Below are 24,215 nucleotides of genomic sequence, written 5' to 3'. Positions count from 1 at the left end.
CACAGATCTAAGAATTTAGGCTAGGTACTGTCACATACTGATGACACGTGTGTGTGTTACCTTAGCAGTCTTGTCAGCGGAGGTGGTGGCGAAGAGCTGTCCGTCAGGCGACACGTCACAGGCTAGCACCGCCCCCTGTGACACACTAGGTCCTGCAGCCGTTCACCACTAGACATGTCCCACACCTGGGGGGAGGGAGCGAGAGGGGAGACGCTTTCTGTGTCACCTCCCTCTAGTAATATCCTTCAGTTCACGTAAGTGCACGCTGATTGTAACTTGTTGCTTTTAACAGGTTTTGCATATGCATGCGGTGTGTTTAAGTCTTACTGTCTGTCTGGTACTGCATGCGTGTGTGTTTCTAAGTCTTACTGTGTGTCTGGTACTGCATGCGTGTGGTGTTTCTAAGTCTTACTGTGTGTCTGGTACTGCATGCGTGTGTGTTTCTAAGTCTTACTGTCTGTCTGGTACTGCATGCGTGTGTGTTTAAGTCTTACTGTCTGTCTGGTACTGCATACGTGTTGTGTTTCTAAGTCTTACTGTCTGTCTGGTACTGCATACGTGTGTGTTTAAGTCTTACTGTCTGTCTGGTACTGCATGCGTGTGTGTTTAAGTCTTACTGTCTGTCTGGTACTGCATGCGTGTGTGTTTAAGTCTTACTGTCTGTCTGGTACTGCATGCTGTGTGTTTCTAAGTCTTACTGTCTGTCTGGTACTGCATGCGTGTGTGTTTCTAAGTCTTACTGTCTGTCTGGTACTGCATACGTGTGTGTTTCTAAGTCTTACTGTCTGTCTGGTACTGCATACGTGTGTGTTTCTAACGCTTGAAACACACCGACTGCGTCATGCCGTTTCGAATACCCAGAAGTCATTCATTTCCAATGGAACGCTGCATTTGCCTTGCAGCATTGCGTTGGCAGAGGCAGTTGCAGTGCGTTCTGTGTGGTGCATACGTTCGATAAATCGAAAGTATGCATCAAATTGTATGAGTGACTTGACAGAAAGTAGCTAAATAGAATGTAGATTTTTTTTTTGCACACACATTCAGTAAAAATTTGTGATTACATAAAAACAGTTTGATTGCATATTTTCTTTACATTTTTTATAAATTTATTTGCCAAGTATATTATTTATTCGATGACACCCTAAATTAATTGTGAGAGCCTATATATAATTTCCTCCAAAATGCAGTTTTGGAGCGAAATGCAATAATAAATAGTAAAGATAGGCAGAGGTAGGCTCTTTCAACAATGAGACCAACGACCACCTCATTGGCTAGGTTAGCAAGCTAGGTTAGCTAACGCTAACTAGCCACATCTAGCACAAGCTACTACTAAACTGACCTGGCAATCCTACTATCGTGGACACTTGTCTCCAAGCCAGCATTTATTTTGTGTTTATGTCCCTGTAGCTGTTCAGCAGTTGTGTCAAAAAGACACGGTTTTGAAGATACTGCGAAAATTATTCTCCCTCCATGTGTCCCAACCGCATGCGACCATTTTGCAAAAGGTACCTGCATCAGTATAGTTGCCTAGCTGCGCAAAATGTTATGCAGCAGTGATGCAATGACGCAGTCGGTGTGTTCGAAGCGTAAGTCTTACTGTCTGTCTGGTACTGGCATACGTGTGTGTTTCTAAGTCTTACTGTCTGTCTGGTACTGCATGCGTGTGTGTTTCTAAGTCTTACTGTCTGTCTGGTACTGCATACGTGTGTGTTTCTAAGTCTTACTGTCTGTCTTACTGCATGCGTGTGTGTTTCTAAGTCTTACTGTCTGTCTGGTACTGCATACGTGTGTGTTTAAGTCTTACTGTCGTTCTGGTACTGCATGCGTGTGTGTTTCTAAGTCTTACTGTCTGTCTGGTACTGCATGCGTGTGTGTTTCTAAGTCTTACTTGTCTGTCTGTACTGCATACGTGTGTGTTTCTAAGTCTTACTGTCTGTCTGGTACTGCATGCGTGTGTGTTTCTAAGTCTTACTGTCTGTCTGGTACTGCATACGTGTGCTTGTATTACCTTGATGGTGCCGTCAAAGGACCAGCTGAGGAGATGTGTCTCTGAGGAGGTGAGGTCGTGAGCAGAGAGAAACATCTGACCTGCTCCTTGTGGCCCTCCAGAACCACACACTCACCTGTCCTCCACCTCCACACCTACAGGGGGAGAGAGAGACAGAGAGACAGCGAGAGAGGCAAGAAGAGCGCGATCACCTTCTGGTACTGGAGTGGGTAAAAGTTGCACCTCAACCAGGGATTAGCACAACCACAGTTATGGAGGGTAAGCTGATCCTGGATCTGTGCCAGAATGGGAGTATTCAGCAGCTAGGAGGGAATGGTACTGGGCAGAATATTGGCCTCTATGCAAATATCTCAGACAATGATTGACACATCAAACTCTCACCACTCCAGAAGTCAGTGGTCAGAGTAACAGCTATGTTTACTGTATAGAGCTATTCACATTCCCTGTAGGTCAACATTTCCTCAAAGTGAATCTATCCACCAAATATTCCCTTTTCAGCGAAGCTACTCAAACATTATTCATATAAACAGGAGACGGTCCATGGACAGTAAGGGACTAAACAGGAGACGGTCCATGGACAGCAAGGGACTAAACAGGAGACGGTCCATGGACAGTAAGGGACTAAACAGGAGACGGGTCCATGGACAGTAAGGGACTAAACAGGAGACGGTCCATGGACAGAAGGGACTAAACAGGAGACGGTCCATGGACAGTAAGGGACTAAACAGGAGACGGTCCATGGACAGCAAGGGACTAAACAGGAGACGGTCCATGGACAGCAAGGACTAAACAGGAGACGGTCCATGGACAGTAAGGGACTAAACAGGAGACGGTCCATGGACAGTAAGGGACTAAACAGGAGACGGTCCATGGACAGCAAGGGACTAAACAGGAGACGGTCCATGGACAGTAAGGGACTAAACAGGAGACGGTCCATGGACAGAAGGGACTAAACAGGAGACGGTCCTGGACAGTAAGGGACTAAACAGGAGACGGTCCATGACAGTAAGGGACTAAACAGGAGACGGTCCATGGACAGTAAGGACTAAAACAGGGAGACGGTCCATGGACAGAAGGGACTAAACAGGAGACGGTCCATGGACAGCAAGGGACTAAACAGGAGACGGTCCATGGACAGCAAGGACTAAACAGGAGACGGTCCATGGACAGCAAGGGACTAAACAGGAGACGTCCATGGACAGCAAGGGACTAAACAGGAGACGGTCATGGACAGAAGGGACTAAACAGGAGACGGTCCATGGACAGCAAAGGGACTAAACAGGAGACGGTCCATGGACAGAAAGGGACTAAACAGGAGACGGTCCATGGACAGAAGGGACTAAACAGGAGACGCGTCCAGTGGACAGAAGGGACTAAACAGGAGACGGTCCATGGACAGTAAGGGACTAAACAGGAGACGGTCCATGGACAGCTAAGCGACTAAACAGGACAAGACGGTCCATGGACAGCAAGGGACTAAACAGGAGACGGTCCGATGGACAAGCGAAGGGACTAAACAGGAGACGGTCCATGGACAGTAAGGGACTAAACAGGAGACGGTCCATGGACAGTAAGGGACTAAACAGGAGACGGTCCATGGACAGCAAGGGACTAAACAGGAGACGGTCCATGGACAGTAAGGGACTAAACAGGAGACGGTCCATGGACAGCAAGGGACTAAACAGGGACGGTCCATGGACAGCAAGGGACTAAACAGGAGACGGTCCATGGACAGTAAGGGACTAAACAGGAGACGGTCCATGGACAGTAAAGGGACAAACAGGAGACGGTCCATGGACAGTAAGGGACTAAACAGAGGACGGTCCATGGACAGTAAGGGACTAAACAGGAGACGGTCCATGGACCAGTAAGGGAACTAAACAGGAGACGGTCCATGGACATAAGGGACTAAACAGGAGACGGTCCATGGACAGTAAGGGACTAAACAGGAGACGGTCCATGGACAGTAAGGGACTAAACAGGAGACGGTCCATGGACAGTAAGGGACTAACAGGAGACGGTCCATGGACAGTAAGGGACTAAACAGGAGACGGTCCATGGACAGTAAGGGACTAAACAGGAGACGGTCCATGGACAGTAAGGGCCTAAACAGGAGAATACAGAGTAAGATGAATACAAAGTGAGGCTGTGCTGTTCTGATTTGCAGCAAGGTGGTGCTCTGGATAGTGTGTGTACTTCTGATAGGCAGATAGGTCTAGCAGTGGACAGGCTGTCCTAAAAACAGAGGAGAGGAGATGAGAGAAACAGAGGAGATGAGAGGATATGTTCAGTGAGGTGGAACAGTAGAGGAGAGCTGTTAGGGGTGACAGAGCGGAACAGTCCAAAAACATCACACACACACGTGCACAGATGCACACGCACAGACACAAAGGGAGGGAAATAACAAACCACAGAGAAGAAGAAAAGAAGGATGAGAAGGGCCCCACCCGTATGGTGGTGTCCTCAGAGGAGGTGATGAGTGTGTGTCCCTCCGGGGTGAACTGGCAGTGGAGAACTGTCCTGGTGTGACCCTGAAGAGTGGCTAGAGAGGTCCCCGACGGCACCTCCAACACCTGGGGAGAGAGAGGGAGGAAGGAGAAGGGAGAGAGACAGATGATTCCATTTCAATCCTTTATTACTGTGTCAAAAGAGCAAAAACAATCTATTAAAATCATGAGTTGACACACATCCCAAGAAGTTGGAGGTGTTGACTAACAGAATAGTAAACTTAGAAAAAATTTAATAAGATAGTCACACACTATATTTTGCTCCCAAAAGTGTAAAAACAAGCAACTGCTCAAGTGAGATGGAAAACGGGAGACAGAAAGAGGAGGGAAGACAGAGATATTTAGAGGGGAAAGCTGGGAGGATAAATTTATAACCTTCTGACTGTCTATGGGTAAGCCTTGACCAAAACTAGTAAAAGATAAAGATGTGGAGCAAAATAAAAATATATTAGAATAAAAAAGGAGACCAACGTAATGCGTTTGGGTTGACAGTGATAAGCTCATCAAAAAGGAAAACATTTAAATATTACCAGGCTCTGCGTGCGATTGATCAGCCCATTCGGAGAGTGGATCTGCCCTGACTGCTTTGTGTGAGGGTATGACAGACAACACTGTCACAGCAGGAGAAAAAGCAGCTCTGATGCTCAAAGAACTGGCTTCAAGTTACAAAACCACTTTAATCTTATAAGGGAGACAACGGAAACTCTGACAACCTAGAGTACATTATTGAGGTCCTAGAAGTCCAACTGTCTTAGAAACTTCCTGCGCCATCTTTGCTAACTTGACRGAGTAGTTGGACTAGAATTTTAAGGCTGAATTCTGTTGACATTGAACTATTGGAAATTATTGCAAACTTAAGCAATTAAACTTAAGTTATTCATTAAAATGGTAAGATTTAGAAACAATAAGGGCCATACTTGAAGTCTATTAATATAATCGCAAAATAATTCAACCCAATTAACCCTCCTGGTATGATATTTGTAGTGTAAACCAATAATTCAAAAGGCAAAGAAACACACAAGCTCATAACTTTAGACAAACAATGACTACACATGCATGCATGCACACACACACACACACACACACACACACACACACAGACACTCACAGACACTCACCACAAGGTGAAATCTCAATCTAGGATTCACCTTGTACTAAAATATTTAAACCTCTCAAATAAAACCCTACTTCAAACAAACGCGTGAGAAGGCTAGCCGAAGGGCATGCCAACCAGAGGACGCTCTGCGATGCTACTGGGAAACGGGTTTCAAAAGGTTGCCAGCTCACCTCAAGGTTTGGGAATGAGGCAGCAGGGAGGGTGCTCAGGGCGATATGGGGGAAAGGTTGAGTAAAARATGTTAGCGTTAGGAATACTAGTTTGGCTTATGACGCTTAGGAATAAACAGATCAACGAAAGAAGCACAGATCTGATCTGAGAGCAGTGGTCATCGGAGCACCTTACGATGAGRGGGTTAACATGTACTGATCCCTGATCTGTTTACATCCACATCTGCTGCCTCCCTAGTGTCATACTGCATACAGAAAGATATGCTGTGATGTGCACCTTAAACTCCATTTGAACAATAGATCACTGCACAATACCGGAGCTATCCCTCGCCCTGACACTGATCACAATCCCTTTGAGAAGGACAAGGACCACACACACACATCTTAAAATACTATTTAAGTACTTGATTGATTGAGCCTGGTGCAAATGGATAAATGGAATAGTCCCAACAGTGCACACCCTGACCATCTAGGCAGACTTAAGCAAAGTATTTATAATATTATTTGAATCCAGGCCGAAGCGGAGGATGGCTCATAGTAATGGCTGGACTGGTATCAATCACATAGAAACCACGTGTTCGATACAATTCCATTGACTCCATTCCAGCCATTATGAGCCGTCCTCCCCTCAGTAGCCTCCACTGTGTGCTTCGACCTGGATTCAAATAATATTATAAATACTTTGCTTTAGTCTGCCTAGATGTCACAGATGCCATATCACGCTACTATACCTGCACACTGCCTGTTTCTAGCCCTAGCAACAAGCTCCTGTGAGGGGTCAGCCGCTGTAGTCCTCCATCCAATGGTCCTCAGTACCTGCCTAACTGTCATCCCTCCTGCCTGGGGTAGAACACACACAGTCACTCTCTTCAACACTCCTGTCCCTCTCTTTCTCCAGCTCACCCTCTCTTCTTTTCCTTCTTAATAGAAAAARAGCATGTCATTTCAACAGAGGAGAMAACCGAGCCAATCAAAGTGGCAATTACGGCCCAGAAAGAAGACTAGAATGTGAGGCATGCGTCAAACTGAGTCAATGACAACGAGGGCATTGCTTTGTGAGTTCATTAGAGTTCTGGTCCATTCTTTACCCTCTGCTTATTAGCAAGCAGTGGCTCACTGATGTGGAGAAGAAAGAAAGAGCAAGGCAGAGGAGACCAAGAGAGACAGACAGACAGAGCTGGAGGGGAGAGTGAACGAGCTAGAGGGAGCGAGAGAAGAGAGGGAGCGAAGAGCGCACGATGCTAGAGGAAGCGAGAGAGAGAGAGATTGCGATGAGAGCGAGAGGAGTGGGCAAGAGCTAGAGGGAGAGGAGTGTAGTTTGAGCGTCAAAGCTAAGAAGAAGAAATGAGATTGCGAGCGAGAAGAGCGTGCAGAGAGCGAGAGAGCGGCGATGAGCTAGAGGGAGCGAGAGTGCGAGAGGAAGAGCGGAGAAGCTTAAGCCGAGACGAGAGAGAGAGATTGCGAGAGGTGCCAAAGAGAGCGTAGAGGGAGAAAGATGAGAGAGATGAGAAGATTGCGCAAAGCTGAGCACGAAGAACCGGAGACGGATGAGCGAGAGACTTGAGGCAGAAAGAATGAACTAGAGAGAGAGGGACGAGAGGGAGAGGGAAGAGAGCGAGAGAGGAGCCGCAAGAACTAGAGAGAGAGAGAGAGAGTGCACGATGAGAGAAGAGAGCAGAACTAGGGGACTGAGAGGAGAGGCGCAAAAAATAAATAGAAAGGAGATGAGAGCCAAGAGCTTGTAGGAGGCGGTGGAGAGCAGCGAGAGGCTGAAGAGCAAGAGAGATGCATGCGAGAGAGAGAGAAGCAAGAGAGAGCAGCAGAGAGAGAGAGAGCATTACGGAGAGAGCGAGACGAGGAGATGAGGCAAGAGAGAGGGAGAGAGACAAGAGAGTGAGAGAGAGAGATTGCGAGAGACGGAGAGCAAGAGCTTGAGAAAGAGTCGTCTAACGTGAGCTGAGACGGGAGAGAGAGAGAGAGAGCCAAGAAGATGAGACACAAGAGAGAGAGCAAACTGAGAAGCAGAGAGAGCAAGAGAGAGAGCAAGAGAGAGAGCAGAGAAAGAGAATAGCGGATAGAGATGAGATATGAAGGAGAAGGAGAGACGCAGAGACGAGAGTTGTGTAGTAGAGTTAGAGATTGGAGTAGAGATGAAGAGAGCGACATAAGCTTAGAGGGGAAGAGCTTTTGTTAAGAGGTGAGAGACAGAGAGGACAGAGAGAGAGATGCAAGAGAGAGATGATAGAGGATACAAAGAGAGAGAGAGCAGAGAGAGCGAGAAGAGAGAGAGAGCAAGAGCAGAGAGAGCAAGAGAGAGAGAGGCAAGAGAGAGAGAGCAAGAGAGAGAGCAGGCAAGAGAGAGAGAGCAAGAGAGAGAGAGTCAAGAGGAGAGCGGCAGAGAGAGCGAGCAGAGAGAGAGGCAAGAGAGAGAGAGCAAAGAGAGAGAGAGCGGAGGGGGGGGGGGGGGGGGGCAGACTACCTGCAAGGGTCCTGGAATGACAAACAGGCAGCTCCCTCTGGTGTAAATGAGAGGAATTAGATGTAATGGAACAGGTGTAAAGACCAACACAAGTATACTCACAGTGAAACCAACATTTCCATGGTATGCCCACTTTTCACATATTAAGTAACTGATATTACACAACCCTGCAGTGTCTTTCAGATCCACTCATTTCAACCATTATCATCCCTCTGTCCTCATCCCCCTCTTGACTGAGAAGAGTAGACAGACACCCAGGTGTGTGTGTCTGTGTGTGAAGAGGCCTGAGTTATTATAATCCATTAACCCCTGTGTTGGTTAGAGCCCAGGCCCCCTTCATTAATTAGAGGTTCCTGAGGTGCGGCCCCACTGGAGTACAGAGTTCTACACACCTGCCAGGGGACAGATGGGTGCCAGGGGACAGAGGGGTGCCAGGGGACAGAGGGGTGCCAGGGGACAGAGGGCGTGTGACACTACTTACTACCACTTCCATGGACATCCCTGAGTCTTTTTGGCTGGAGATGTGAGAAACACCTCCGCCAGCAAGGTGAACATGATTTTTACCCACCACATCGACCAACTCTTCCAAGCATAGGCAGACCACAGTAGTCACAATGCTACTAGAACAGCACCAGTGGTAAAACTGTCAAACTTCGTTTTGGTGTAACATTGTGTACAGCTTTACCTGAAAAAATGTCTCTACCTGCCTTTCCTACAGCTCAGTTGGTTTTTATCAAGTTTGGCAGTGATACAGTCTTCTCCAGCCAAAAATACTTTTACATTTCTGGCACTTTTCCCTCATAGCACCTGCACTTTTGTCAAGTTAAGCATAAATTATACGTAAGCATTTTCCTACTTTTGTGTCCTTGAAGATTTTTGCTTTCTGGTATGTGTGTGAGGGGAAAAGTGTGTGTAGGTGTGTGTATATGTGAGCGTACCTGTGTGTGTGTGTGTGTGTGTATGTACCTGTATCGTCCCATCCTCTCGTCCCAGCCCCACGGCTGAGGTCTGTGAGCAGATAGCAGTGCAGCGGATACAAGACTCCTGGTCCTCTGACTGGAACATCACCGCTCCGGTCCTCCCATTCCTCACCTGACACACACACACACACACACACACACACACACACACACACACACACACACACACCAGCCTGCTGGGTTAACACCTGTCACATCTGTAAGACATCATTGTGTGCGCGCGCGAGTCCAGCCTAGTCCTCTCACCTGCAGTCTGTTGCAGTTGTCGGCGGCGACCACAGTAATGTCACCGTTGTTAAAGAGCACGTCAGAGTCCCTCTTCAGACAGACAGCCGAGGAGGTGTGGACTTTATTAGTCTCCCACACCTGACACACACCAAGGCATTACATTTTCTATGCCATTAAAAATGTTAAATGGTTAAGTACAATATGTCACGAAAAGGGTTAACTGATGAAGACAGATTGGACAAATTATTGACAGACGGCAGACGCACACACACACACACACACTTACCCTGACGGTCTGGTCGTCAGAACAGGAGAGCAGTAGAGATCCGTCAGGGGAGAACTGGACTCCATGGACCCAGCTCAGATGACCACTACAGTCAGCCATCTTCTTACTGGTCTCAATGTCCCACAGCTGGAGGGAAGAGACGTATGATGTCATATCCTGCCGTATGATGGTGTAGTAGTTTGATAGGGCTATAGCCACCATGTGTGTACCTACATGGCACAGTGTAATAGTCAACAGGCTCTGTGTGTGTGTGTGTGTGTGTACCTCCACAGCATAGTGTGACAGTGCGATGGCCACCAGGTTGCTGCTGGGACAGGCGTGACAGTACTGCACCGTGCTCAGACGACTGGTCCGGATCTCCAACAACATGGCCGCCGTCTCTACATCAAACACCTGGGAACAGCAGGAGGGATCTGTCACTACACCATAGTTATAGCTGGTGATCGCTCTCTAGTGCAACTGCCAATATGTGGGGCACAAAATGGCTTCCATGCATAAGCTAGTGAGAACTTTCTAGACACTTCTTGTTGGCCCCTTGAAGGGCTCATAGGTTGTTAGGTCAGACCATGTAGAGATCTAATTGTAAGTTGCTCTGGAGTGTTTGCTAAATGACTCAAATGTAATGTGAACTGTAAAGGACATGACGGGATGGGATTAGATGGAAGCAATATGGTAATAGCCTGATAAGCTGCTAAGTGAAGTCTCAACTGCAGGTTTTGTTTTCAATATTTTTTCTGACTTTGCAGCTGTCCCATCTAGCAGAAACCACTCAGTTCTGCCTCCAGGGCTAGACTCATGACAATACATGTCAACCTGCATCTCAACCATCGATGATGATTTCCATATCTTCCAACTTGGCAAAATGTGGGATTGTGAAGGGAAAAGCAGACCGAAGAAAAGAAAGGGAAAGAGACGGAGAGAAAAGAGAGATTGAGGTGGAAAACAAAAGAGTTCCAACTGCTGTTACTACGTGCCATAATTTTTTTTTTTAAGTCCATCAAGCTATCTATTCTTCTATCAATACTAGCCTACAAACTGACAACTCTGACATTCAACTCCACTCTGACATTCAACTCCACTCTGATTCCTGGAGTGGAGAGAACAGACACGGACACACAGAGACCTTTACATTTCCCAGGAGTGGGACGGCTTCATTCTCAGTCAGAACACACGCGTCTACCCTCTGACGGGCAGACAGGCCCAAATACCAAAACATGAAAGACAAGTTGTCCAGGGCATTCTCATTGCTTCACGGACAGATTGCTCTAGGAGCAGTTGCTAGACAAGAACATACCGCTGAACACAAATATATTGACAGAATTTGACAGATATGCTATGCAGTGCGTCGACACAGTGTACAACACATTATGAACACCTACTCTTTCCATGACAGACTGACCAGGTGAATCCTGGTAAAAACCTTAGATGTCACTTGTTAAATCCACTTCAATCAGTGTAGATGAAGGAGAGGAGACAGGTTAAAGAAGGATTTTTAAGCTTTGAGACAATTGAAAAATGGATTGTGTGTATGTGCCATTCAGAAGGTGAATGGGCAAGACAAAATATTTAAGTGCCTTTGATCGGGGTATGGTAGTAGGTGCCAGGCACACTGCCAGGCACTCAAAAACTACAACGCTTCTGGGTTTATCACAGTTTTATCAAGAATGGTCCACCACCCAAAGGACATCTAGCCAACTTGACACAACTGTGGGAAGCATTGGAGTCAACATGGGCCAGCATCCCTGTGGAACGCTTTGTAGAGTCGATGCCCCGACGAAATGACGCTGTTCTGAGGGCAAGGGGGTGCAATGTTAGTACACAATTGATGTTATGTAGCTAATGCCACAGATTTCTCAAGTTGAGGGAGTGTGCAATTGTCATGCTGACTGCAGGAATGTCCACAAGAGCTGTTGCCAGATAATTTAATGTTCATTTCTCTACCATAAGCCACCTCCAAAAGAATTTGGCAGTACGCCCAACCGGCCTCACAACCGCAGACAACGTGTAAACATGCCAGCCCAGGACCTTCACATCCGGCTTCTTCACCTGCAGGATCGTCTGAGACCAGCCACCCGGACAGCTGATGAAACTGTGGGTTTGCACAACCAAAGAATTTCTGCACAAACTGTCAGAAACCATCTCAGGGAAGCTCATCTGCGTGCTCGTTGTCCACAGCCACAACATTCCACAGGCCACAATCAACAGCCTGATCAATTCTATGCAAAGGAGATGTGTCACGCTGCATGAAGCAAATGGTGGTCACACCAGATACTGACTGGTTTTCTTTTTTTTTTCTTCTTTTTTATTGTATCCCCTTTTCTCCCCAATTTTCATGGTATCCAATCGCTAGTAATTACTATCTTGTCTCATCGCTACAACTCCCGTACAGGCTCGGGAGAGACGAAGGTCGAAAGCCATGCGTCCTCCGAAGCACAACCCAACCAAGCCGCACTGCTTCTTAACACAGCGCGCCTCCAGCCCGGAAGCCAGCCGCACCAATGTGTCGGAGGAAACACCGTGCACCTGGCCCTCTTGGTTAGCGCGCACTGCGCCCGGCCCGCCACAGGAGTCGCTGGAGCGCGATGAAACAAGGATATCCCTACCGGCCAAACCCTCCCTAACCCGGACGACGCTAGGCCAATTGTGCGTCGCCCCACGGACCTCCCAGTCGCGGCCGGCTGCGACAGAGCCTGGGCGCGAACCCAGAGACTCTGGTGGCGCAGCTAGCACTGCGATGCAGTGCCCTAGACCACTGCGCCACCCGGGAGGCCCTGACTGGTTTTCTAATCTACGGCCCTACTTTTTTTAAAGGTATCTGTGACCAACAGATCTGCATATTCCCAGTCATGTGACATCCATAGATTAGGAACGATTGAACAACTGTAACTAACTCAGTAAAATCATTGAAATTGTTGCATGTTGGGTTTCCATTTTTGTTCAGTGTAGTATTAGCCATAGCATGAGCATTAGCTCATGTCCCCCAGTTACCGAAGTCCATTCAACATTCTGCCAGCTCCTACTCTGATGAATCGCAACATGCTAAACAAATCTGGTCCGAGTCATGGAGCTCCGCCAGGGGACCACCTCTCAGTCCCTGTGCCCACGCCACGGCCCCATGCCAGCCTGACGGAGCAGAGCAGAGGCTTACTCACTCAGCAGGGGAGGGCTGGCTCTTCAACACTCACAAAGACTGCGTTCCTGGCAGCACAGATGATGGTCCTGCCGTCTGCTGACCAGGTGCTGCACTTCACCATGACCTCCGTCTGCTCGCTCTGCTCCGGGAACATGTCCGCCACGTCTATGGACTTCCACTCATTGGCCGAGGACACCTCCCACAGCTGAAACACACACGCAAGCACACAGGTAGGCACGCACACATGTACACATATGTGCACAGAAACACATACACACACACACACACACACACACACACACACACACACAGGTATGTACAATTAATGTTGTTAAATACATACTAGTAGTCTACACCTAAATGAAAAACCTTTATCTATATTTGCTAATATAAACACACAAAGCCATAGGTGGTGACTATGCTCCGCCCACCTTCAGGGTTCCGTCGTTGGAAGAGGTGGAGAGGTAGGCGTCATCAGGGGAGAAACAGCAGTGATTGACAGGCTCCAAATGACCAAACATGGTGTTCTGGGAGGAGGGTTTATTGATGTTCCACAGCTAGAGAGAGAGGGTGGGATAGATATATATATACATACACACATATATATATATATATATTTACACATACATACACCTCTTATAGCCAGAGTGCAAAAAATGTGGCCTACTTTATGGTTTTAATATCACACACACACAACAGAAACACGCAAACACACACACACACACTACACCACAGACACACCTTGGTGTTCATGAACTTGTCGTTGGAGCAGGTGGCCAGTAGGAGGCGTAAGCTTGTGTTGGTGAACTGACAATGGTTGACCTGCTCCTCGTGTTCGTCCTCAAACACCCTCATCAGAGTCCCACGCTCCACGTTCCAAACCTGGCACACAACACAGATACTGTAGTTACACAGATGTACAACTCTCTTTTATTTGCTTTCCAAACCTTTTACACAACACAGATTAGAGACAGACAAACGACTTCCGTCTGTCGAAGTCGGGTTGTCAGGCAAGTCTGTCTTAAGTCTGTCCAAAGTTTGAATGGCAGAGGGGAGGGTTCCACACCATACCTTGACCTTCCTATCACTTGAGCAGGTTGCTAGGAGACGGTCATCCGGGGAGAAGGCGCAGCAGAGCACCTCATCGTCGTGGGCCTGGATCTCCAGCAGCTTCTCCCCAGAGGTGCTCTTAAACACCTGGAGACGCACACAGGGCAGAGTTTATAGAGGACACCCACTCACACAAACAGGGATGTGTGGGAGATACAGTTGGTGAAGATTTATTTCAAAAGAATGTGTGTGTCTTACTCGCAGTGTCTTGCTGGAGCCACAGGAGGCGATATTGGTGCCGTCGTGGGAGAAGCAGGCAGAGTAGATGGATCCCTGGTGGGGCTGGACCACCAGACGAGACAGGCTCTTCAGACTACTTTTGTTCCTGGAACAAACCACAACCATAAATGACTTCGAGAATGTGAGCATGAGGGGATGTTAGAGGAAGTTGAACATCAGGGAATGAGACACGAACTTAGAGGGCCATAGAGTTGGATAGAGGGCACGTCTTTGCATTTACAATGGCTTCTGTTTTAGCATGGGCAGTGCCACTGACACTACGCTAAAACAGGCTTTGTGGTATTTGCGACACAAACCCAACTCTATGGTTAGGGTATGGTTGACAGGGGAATGGAATGCATAAGGGCTAGGGAGTAAGAGGTAGGGGCCAATACTGTACACCCCAATTAAGTAGTGAGCACATGAGCAGTGTGTATGGTCCTACTACTGACACCCAGTCAAGGTAGAGTCCCCCTCCGGTGGCCCTCTCCTGCGCCTGCAGCAGGGCCTGGCGGTACACCTCAGATGAGTCTGGCTGGGACAGGGCCAGCTGCACTACGTCAGGGAACGGACGCTGCTCCAACTGGTGGCCGTTCAGAGACAGGAACTCCTGGAAGTGGACCCGCACCTCGCTGTTCTGGGGGGACCATAAAGAGAGACTCACAGCGAGGATGTGACAAACGGGGTGTTTCAAAACTATGAGGGGAATTGAACAAGTACACACTGCGGGAGAAAGGAGAGATTGGAACACAACAATTGTATTCACAGGCATGAAATGAGTAACTGTTTCTTGCATTGACATTTCTACATTGTAGTCATTTAGCAGACGCTCTTATCCAGAGAGACTTACAGGAGAAATTAGGGTTAAGTGCCTTGCTCAAGGGCACAAGGACACATTTTTCACCTAGTCGGCCCAGGAATTCAAACCAGCGACGTTTTGGTTACAGGCCCAATGCTCTTAACCACTAGGCCACCATTGACTTACGAGGAATTGATACCAACCGCAAGATCTGAAAACCATATCAAATGAGGATAAAACATGATACACTAAGTTCCTCAGTGAACTTGGTGTTGATCAAATCCTGACCTCTTTGTCCAGTATGGCGCCGTACTCCACATAGTCATTGATGAGATGAGCCGGTCCCATAATCTGAGCTTTAGTTCTGACCCAGTCCAGAGAGAACATCAGAGAGCACAACTCCTAAAGGGAGAGAGGGGGAGGAGAGGAGAGAAGGGAGGGGTGTAAGGGTAACAGAAAGAGAGAGAAATATACAGGGAGAGAGAAAGAGATGGAGATAGAAAGAGAGAGAAAAAGACGTTAGCGACTTGTAACACAAGCATTTCCCTGCACCAGCTATAACATCTGCTAAACTGTGTACGCGACCCAAAAATGTTGATTTGATTTAGATGTGTGTGTTGTATGTGCGCGCGTGCGTACCTGTGTGAGGTTGGCCTTGGCCATGTGGTAGGTGAGGAATCTGAACCAGTAGAGGCACTCTTCATCTCCTGAGGTGGGGTGACCCTGGCTGTAGCGCTGCTGGTACTGACGCACCACCTTGGTGTGGAGGCTCTGGAACACACACACTTGTTCAAAAACATACATATTATAAACTGGGTGGTTTTAACGCCCTGAATGTCGATTGGCTGACAGCCGTGGTATAAAAGACCATATAGCACAGATATGACAAAACATTTATTTTAACTGCTTTAATTACATTGGTAACCAGTTTATAATAGCAATAAGGCACCTCAGGGGTTTGTGATATATGGCCAATATACCACGGAGAAGGGCTGTTCTTAAGCACGACGCAACACGGAGTGCCTGAACACAGCTCTTAGCCGTGGTATATTGGCCATATATCACAAACCCCTCGGAACTTATTGCTTAATAATAGTAGATTGATGTCCCAATAATGCAGGGCATAGAAGACATGAGTCTAACTGATTCATTCTATAAGCGACTGTCTAGTTTTCCAAGTTCTATGTACATTGATTCTCTAGAAGACAGTGTTTTCCTTATATTGGATTTCAGAAAATGAATTAATTCCAACACATTTGACAAAAGTTAACAAACATCAAACTTTAGATACATTTCAAAATGGCCACCAGCATACATAACAACCCTATGTAAATGAAGATAGAGGTGTGTATGTTGGAGTCAGTGGAGGCTGCTGAGGGGAGGACGGCTCATAATAATGGCTSGAATGGAGTGTTTYATACCATTCCATTCACTCCSTWCRGGACATTATTATGAGTCGTCCTKCTCTCAGCAYCCTCCACTGGRTGGAGTGTWTGAGACCCACRTCTAGACCAGAGCGGTTCATCTCAGCCAGGAAGTCCAGCTGGAGGTCYTGGAGGTAGTAGAGGTAGGGCCGGTGGTGACAGTCACGGAACAGTAGGGACTTGTTCACAAAGTCCTGGAGAACGTCCTCCACCTCCTCCGGTTCTAGATCCCACAGAACCGACAGAACCTGCAGGCAGAGGAACATGGAGGACACAGGTTGGTGGTGGCACCTTAATTGGGGAGGACTGGCTCATAGTAATGGCTGGAACGCTATTCAAGACATTATTATGAGCCGTCCTCCCCTCAGCAGCCTCCTTTGATGGAAGAACAGGCTTCGATTTAGAAACAATGACCTGCTTCCTTGTCTTTTCTTAGCTCTTATTATCTTATTCCCTCCTTCTTTCCACAAGGACAGCTCACAATGTCTCCATGGGTTGTGAATACTTTTTGGCTGAAGGTGCGGGATAGCCTTACCCTAACCAACTGTAGCCTAGCTTAGTTTAGCCTAACCTGACCTAACCAAGCCTAGCCAAATCTAACCTTACCTACCCAAGCCTAACCATAATCCCCCCCGGCCAGTCTGACCTTGGCAGGTACTTTGACGTCCTTCTCCAGCACGGTGAGGTCAATGTACAGCTCCCTGTGTTCCTCAGACAGGACCTGGATGCTGGCAGCCATGGCCTGGTCAAGGGCATCGTAGTCATACGAAGACGACTTACGGATACGCTTGAACTTCTTCTGCTGGAGCGTGTGCAGGTAGTAGGCCCAGCGGTCCGGGAACTCCCGCAGCAGGGCCCCGATTAGGGACACCACCAAGGGGGAGCCTGGGGAAGAGAGGAGGGTAGAGGAGGGGTTTAGGTAGGCTGGTTGATTGTGCCAGAGTTTTATATATATTTTTTTTAAGAGTTGAGATGTATCAAAACTAATAAATACAAATTCCATTTCTGTTACATGTCACAATTTAATGTATTGAATTTAAAATTTCACTAATTGAAATTGAATTTCATGATTTAGAATGGATTCTACAAGTCGTTGAAGGTTAACAGAACTTTCAGCAGGCATTAAGGGCTCCTTTTCTCTGAAGTCTGTGCTCAGACTAATTTGACTATCAGTTTTTTGACTCAAACAAAAACAGGCCAACAGTCTCATACTCATTTGACTGATGTCCTGCGTGTAAGAGAAAACTGAACATAACCACTATACAAAGCAAGCTATAAAAAGACATGAATAGGTGTACTGTGTACTGTGAAACAATGTTCTGAAATAGCGCCTGCCTACAGAGAAAGGTGCAGCTGAATGCAGAGGATCCACAGTACAACTCGCTGAAAATTTTGGTTTCTTTTTTATGAATCTTTTGTCATGGAGAAGAAGTGCTGATTGTGTTTTTCTCAGGTCAGTGTATTTATTATGATATTTAATATATATATTTTATTACAATGTATTTACGATTGCATATCTGCAGCCAGCACATTTGTGTTCCAACCCAACACTATCGCAAAGAATCAATGAACCATCAAGCTCTTGAGAAGAAGAATCTGCTAAAGTGCAATACTTTTAGATAGAGTTCAAATGTGAACATTAGTAGTTTAAGAAATAGTAATACTATGATTTTTTCTGCTCTGAACTTTTAGATGATCAAATTGACTATTGATTTTGCAGCCTCTGGTAGAAGGGTAGATTTATTGATGTGCAGCTTCTGGGTAGAGGGTAGATATTATTGATGTTGCAGCCTCTGGGAGAAGGGTAGATATTATTGATGTTGCAGCCTCTGGTAGAAGGGTAGATATTATTGATGTTGCAGCCTCTGGGTAGAAGGGTAGATATTATTGATGTTGCAGCTTCGGGTAGAAGGGTAGATATTATTGATGTTGCAGCTCTGGTAGAAGGGTAGATATTATTGATGTTGCAGCCTCTGGTAGAAGGGTAGATATTATTGATGTGCAGCCTCTGGGTAGAAGGGTAGATATTATTGATGTTGCAGCCTCTGGGTAGAAGGGTGGATATTATTGATGTTGCAGCCTCTGGTAGAAGGTAGATATTATTGATGTTGCAGCCTCTGGGTAGAAATTATTGATGTTGCAGCCCTTGAGGCAGTTACTTGAGATGACAATGCACCTCTTCACAGGGCTCTTCACACTATCCTCCTGTCAGTATCACTATGTAACGGACCCTAAAAACTGGACTGAAGCACAGAGGTACTGCAGAGAGAAGTACACGGACCTGGCCACCGTAAGCAACATGGAGGATATYAACAGACTGAACCACTTGACTATAGACAGCGATTATGATGGAGCAGTGTGGATAGGACTGAAGAAGGGACAGAATTCCAGGTGGCAGTGGTCTCTGGCAGACATAGACTACTATAGTAAGGGACAGACTCAGTTTAGTGAATTTTGGGACCAAAACSAGCCAGGAAATMTGAATGAAGATTGTGGTGTCATGGAGAATTCTGGAAAATGGCACGACTATTTTTGCACTYCTCAACACTTTCCAGTGTGCTACGACGGTGAGTGACATACTACATGTAATCTAGATAAAAACACACTAACCTAGTAACACCAGAGGACACCAGCAGCACATACAATTTCACCAAGTAACAGATTACTGTGGGGTTATCAAGGTCGCAACGTTTGTCTTTCAAATTTCTTGTCAATTCCAAGCTTARGATTTCCAAAGGTTTATGAATTGACAACAGTTCAAATGGCACTGATCCAAACTCTGATCCAAACTCTGCTGGTTGCATTTGTCCCCATAGGGACTAAGTCTCCAGCTGGTCGTTTCCTAATGGTTCAACAGCTAATGACCTGGAGGGAGGCTCAGCTCTACTGCAGAAAGAACCACACAGACCTGGCTAGCGTGAGGAACCAGACTGAGAACAAAGAGATCTGTAACGTGGCCGGGAGTAGCAACGTTTGGATCGGCCTGTTCAAAGACACCTGGGAATGGTCGGACCAGAGTAACTCCTCATTCAGATACTGGGTCGACAGAGAACTGAACAAGTCCTGCGCTGCTTGGAATCGCAGTACCTCAGGCKAATGGATAGACATAGAATGTCTGAAGGAATGTCCCTTTGTTTGCTACGGTAGTAAGTTAAGATCTCTTATTGTGCCACCGAACTCATCTCGTTAAATGGGCTATTGATTTGGAATAACTGTCCACACAGATTTAAATATGTAACATTCTTGTATGTGATGGTGACTGTTCATCTTAACTGTGTATATAACCAGCCACCCTGCGTCATGGGTTTTGCGGAGTTTAATTTGACTACCTTGACAATGTGTCTTTCAACATTCAGGTCCCCAAAGCTAAATTACCATAAAAAGGCTACATTATAGAATTGCCCACTATTATAGAATTATGAATTATTTCAATTGGTGGTTTGAATTTCCAATTCATTCCCTGCTGAGAAGGGTTATATCTGTGTATGTGTTAGACCCAAGACCCCCAACAGTCAAGAAGATACAGGTAGTGAGAGTGAGGATGACCCCAGACCCAAACATGGACCTGAATGATGCTACGGTGAGGGAGGCCATTTTACAGCAGGTGAGTCTCACCCTCTTCATTTATAGATTTTTACCTTCATTTAACCATGTATGCCAGTTAACCCTTTACACTTTTTTTATTTTATTTAACTAGGCAAGTCCGTTAAGAACAAATTCTTATTTTCAATGACGGCCTAGGAACAGTGGGTTAACTGCCTTGTTCAGGGGCAGAACATTTGGATCATTTACAGGTTCAAAGAGGCAGATTTTATTCCCACCTGACCCAGATTGCGATTTAAAAATGGGCCGTCAGTAAAACAACAGTAAACAACAGTAATTGTGTGAAGGTGGGATGCAGGGTTGTGTTCCAAACAAAACTACACATTTGCTTGCTCTAGTTCCTCAACAGCACCACTAGGAGCTAAAAAAAGCACTTTATATTTGAACACTCTTCTTTGAGTCATAAAAGTGCATTGGATTGACTTAGGAACTATGCACACTTTGGAGAGGTGTGTGGCCACTTGGAGACACCAGTTAGTCCTCTCACTCAAACCCTTGTAATTGTTTTGTCTTATGTTGCACCTACCCCACATTTCCCAGGAATATTCTTATCATGCTACTGGATGGATCCAGAGTATTTCCAGATTTCGCTAATAACAAATGAAGTGAAAAGTACAGTAAATGTAAAATGCACATAAAATCAACAGTGCAATGTTTGGATTCAGTCTTGTATCAGGTGCACTGTTGTGTCCTCAACTTTGATCAAATCATTTTCCCACAATCTCCTTGTTCCCTTTCAATTTCTACCATGCTATTAGAAACATTTCAATTTAGCCTTATCCATAAAGGTCAATTTCCCATGAGTGTAAAGGGTTAAGAATCAATTCTTATTCATAATGACCAACTCGCTGTGAACAAGTACAGTCCACTGCTCCTTACGTTAAGAGAGTTCTCCAAGTAATGATAAACCCTTCAAACCGTAAGAGTGCAGGTACCTACATATGGAAGCATATAGCTGCCATAATTAAATGTGTAATGCAAATTGGTTAATCCTACAATGTATTAATTAATAAATATTCAGTAAGATTAGGTGTTCAGGGCATAAATCCTGGTTCTGTTCCTCAGATAACGGAGAAAATGAAGGCCAATGGGATGGTTGAAAACTTCAAACTGAGATGGAAAGAGCAGCCAGATGGAAATGTCTTCCACAAGGAAGAGAAGAAAGCATGACAGAAAGAGAGAAAAAAGGGGGCCGAAAAAGAAGGAAGAGCTTTGAATAGAAGCACATGGAGTTAGTGTGTGGATCGGTTGCCCCGTGCCAGCTATAATTAATGATTCCCTTCTCATCTCACATTGTACTCATTTATCATGAACCATTATTAAATATCATAATTAAGTGATAATGCCCGAGAAGCCGGTGTTTGGAGGATATATTGGCATGGGTGTTGTTAGGCCTGAGACGAAGTCAAGAGCCGGCAAACTGTGCCATTAAATCCTCAAAACACTGGCTTCGAGGGCATTATCACTTTTATACAACGGGTTACCAACAAATTCAAATAACGATTTACATATTTTCATTAAAAACTTTATTTTGATTACCTTATTCATACTATTTCATCTTTCCAGGGTTGCTACCCAAGCCGGCTGGTTGTCTGTTCGTTCTATCGGTTCGGTTGCCAGAGACACGACCCAGTCGTTCGTTCTGAATGTTCCATAGCCATACTGGCTGGCAACGTTCTTATCCCTTGCTTGCTAGCTAGCCAACTACGGCTAACTTACAGTCACGTCAAACAGTGCAGCCAGAATAACAACAGTAGCTGCATTTGTGTTTGTTTAAGCTGTTTCCTAGTGACATTTACTTGGATACATCCATAACAATGAGCTAATGATGCACGATTTCTACTGGCATAGAAAATTCTCTCTCTTGTCAGGACAGAGGAGCCAACAACACAACCAACACAATCACTAAAAACTGAAGTTGGAAAGACTGCAAACTAGCCCCGTTTCGTTTGACCTTTTTTCAATTTACATTTCTTTGTATATATCCATAAAAGTGATGCCAGCTGATTGTCTTCACTGACATTTTCAACCTCTCCCTGACCGAGTCTATAATACCTACATGTTTCAAGCAGACCACCATAGTCCCTGTGCCCAAGGAAGCAAAGGTAACCTTCCCAAATGATTACCGCCCCGAGGCACTCACGTCTGTAGCCATGAAGTGCTTTGAAAGGCTGGTTATGGCTCACATCAACAGCATCATCCTGGATACCCTAGACCCACTCCAATTCGCATACCGCCCCAACAGATCCACAGATGATGCAATCTCTATTGCACTTCACACTGCCCTTTCCCACCTAGACAAAATGAACCCCTATGTGAGAATGCTGTTCATTGACTACAGCTCAGCGTTCAACACCATAGCACCCACAAAGCGCATCACTAAGCTAAGGACTCTGGGACAAAACACCTCCCTCTGCAACTGGATCCTGGACCTCCTGACGGGCCGCCCCTAGGTGGTAAGGGTAGGCAACAACATGTCTGCCATGCTGATCCTCAATACTGGGGCCCCTCAGCCTCCTTAACAGCTTCTACCCCCAAGCCGTAAGACTGCTGAACAATTAATCAAATGGCCACCCGGACTATTTATATTGTCACACCCCCCCCATTGTTTATTATCTATGCAGTCACTTTAAACGGTGGTAACTTGTGGAATTGACACCAGCTGGAATGTGGTTTTAACCAATCAGCATTAGACCCACCCGTTGTATAATGTACTATATTATCCATACTATTACAGAATGCCATGTTGCTGTTTAATTTGATGTTTAATTAGCTTGTTCTCTATTTACAATCTGTTCATTATTTCTATCAATGTTTTTGGTCAATACATAATGCTTCCCAAATCCTTCATAAGAAAATGTAATACTGTATTTCTCTTGAATATGTGAAATAAATTGACATTTTATTGTAAACCTAAAAGGAATTTTCATTTCATTCAATACAATTTCTGTTGACACTATAGTTCCATGTGTGTGTGTGCGTACCTTTGCACTCTCTGACAATGCTGCGGGCCTGTTCTGGGAGTCTCTGGGGTTTCCCGTTGACATACAGGGCGAGGATCTCCAAGGCCTGATCCTCCTCCAGACCACTCTCCACTGCCACCTCAGACTTAGAACCTGGACACACACACACCCACACCACACACACACACACACACACACCCACACACACACACACACACACACACACACACACACACACACACACACACACACACACACACACACACACACACACACACACACACACACACACACACACACACACACACACACACACACAGTTTGAGCAGGTGATTGAGCGTAATGTTTTAGAAGTGTTCTATAAATGAAGTCATCATTTTCAGTAGTAATATTAGTATTAATATCAGTGCTATTACTCATACACACCGCTGACACAGTCGGCTAGGCTTCTGTCTCGGGTGGTGAGCAGTACTCGACACTGGATGTCAAAGGCCTTGAGCACCGAGCTGTCCAGATGTCATCCAGTATCAGCAACGACCTGGACACGCACAACACAAACACACATCTAATTCAATTGACATGAATGGGAATGGAATTAACAGCATACAATAAATCACTCCAGAGCTGAAACTTCTGAGGTCCAGCTGAATGTTCTACTCATCATTAACAGCCACCATTTAGAAGGAATGGACCAACTTGAAAAGTTGGCTACCAGTCCGCATCAATACACTTCAACCTGGGGACTGACCTGGGGTAACGACGGAGCATGAGGAAGCGTAGTCGCTCCTTGGCCTCCTCCAGAGAGCCAGGAGGCCGGTGGACTGAGGACATGGGGTCTTTCTCCTGGCTCTGCTGCTCCAGGCGGAAACACAGTGACTGGATCCTAACCAGCAGGTCGAGCCGGTCCAGCTGGCCTATGGACAGCCAGTGGACTCCTCCTGGAAAACACTCTGGGGGGAGGGTGTCAGAAGGACCAGTGTGAGTGTGTGTGTGTGTCAGAGAGAGAGAAAGACAGGGAGAGAGAGAGAGTGCAGTCAGGAGACCAATGCGATAACGAACAGAGAAAAAGATGGAGAGACAGACAGAGAGAGACACAGACAGACAGACAAAGACACAGAAAGTTAGACTAATGCGATAACAAACAGAGAGAAACAGAAAATGAATGCAGACAGAGAAAACAGAAGAGAGT

General features: G+C 46.1%; 2 protein-coding genes, 1 long non-coding RNA gene and 1 pseudogene across 4 annotated transcripts in view; 3 read left to right on the top strand and 1 right to left on the bottom strand.

The window, feature by feature from the left end:
• The window catches only part of LOC112072446 (apoptotic protease-activating factor 1-like), a 32,843-nt gene that overhangs the window by 4,264 nt on the left and 4,364 nt on the right, over positions 1-24,215 (bottom strand). Inside the window, 23 exon segments of the mRNA XM_070439801.1 lie at positions 61-137; positions 140-185; positions 2,009-2,062; positions 2,065-2,142; positions 4,456-4,581; positions 9,248-9,373; positions 9,508-9,627; positions 9,776-9,901; positions 10,040-10,168; positions 12,961-13,113; positions 13,340-13,465; positions 13,650-13,790; positions 13,980-14,105; positions 14,217-14,343; positions 14,690-14,874; positions 15,325-15,438; positions 15,676-15,807; positions 16,541-16,708; positions 17,107-17,345; positions 23,048-23,179; positions 23,453-23,536; positions 23,539-23,564; positions 23,775-23,976. Coding sequence (XP_070295902.1) covers positions 61-137; positions 140-185; positions 2,009-2,062; positions 2,065-2,142; positions 4,456-4,581; positions 9,248-9,373; positions 9,508-9,627; positions 9,776-9,901; positions 10,040-10,168; positions 12,961-13,113; positions 13,340-13,465; positions 13,650-13,790; positions 13,980-14,105; positions 14,217-14,343; positions 14,690-14,874; positions 15,325-15,438; positions 15,676-15,807; positions 16,541-16,708; positions 17,107-17,345; positions 23,048-23,179; positions 23,453-23,536; positions 23,539-23,564; positions 23,775-23,976 — 2,837 coding nt within the window.
• Positions 7,527-8,174, top strand: LOC139024830 (putative uncharacterized protein DDB_G0271982; annotated as a pseudogene).
• LOC139024833 (uncharacterized) lies at positions 10,391-10,942 on the top strand. Its single transcript, XR_011476200.1, has 2 exons — positions 10,391-10,475; positions 10,535-10,942. It is a non-coding gene; the product is annotated as an uncharacterized lncRNA (long non-coding RNA).
• On the top strand, positions 17,809-22,972 carry LOC112072442 (putative C-type lectin domain family 20 member A). 2 transcript variants are annotated; one of them, XM_024139848.2, is made up of 5 exons: positions 17,809-17,913; positions 18,647-19,027; positions 19,277-19,606; positions 19,955-20,064; positions 21,129-22,972. In XM_024139848.2, the coding sequence occupies exons 2-5, from the start codon at positions 18,760-18,762 to the stop codon at positions 21,231-21,233; spliced, it is 813 nt and encodes a 270-aa protein (XP_023995616.1). In that variant the 5' UTR covers positions 17,809-17,913; positions 18,647-18,759; the 3' UTR covers positions 21,234-22,972. The 2 variants fall into 2 exon arrangements, with proteins under 2 accessions (XP_023995616.1, XP_023995615.1); XM_024139847.2 differs by lacking the exon at positions 17,809-17,913 and having other exon boundaries at positions 18,603-19,027.

The sequence above is a fragment of the Salvelinus sp. IW2-2015 genome, unplaced genomic scaffold (assembly GCF_002910315.2).
Source record: "Salvelinus sp. IW2-2015 unplaced genomic scaffold, ASM291031v2 Un_scaffold1930, whole genome shotgun sequence".
NCBI lineage: Eukaryota > Metazoa > Chordata > Actinopteri > Salmoniformes > Salmonidae > Salvelinus > Salvelinus sp. IW2-2015.
This window is presented reverse-complemented; position numbering and strand designations above follow the sequence as displayed.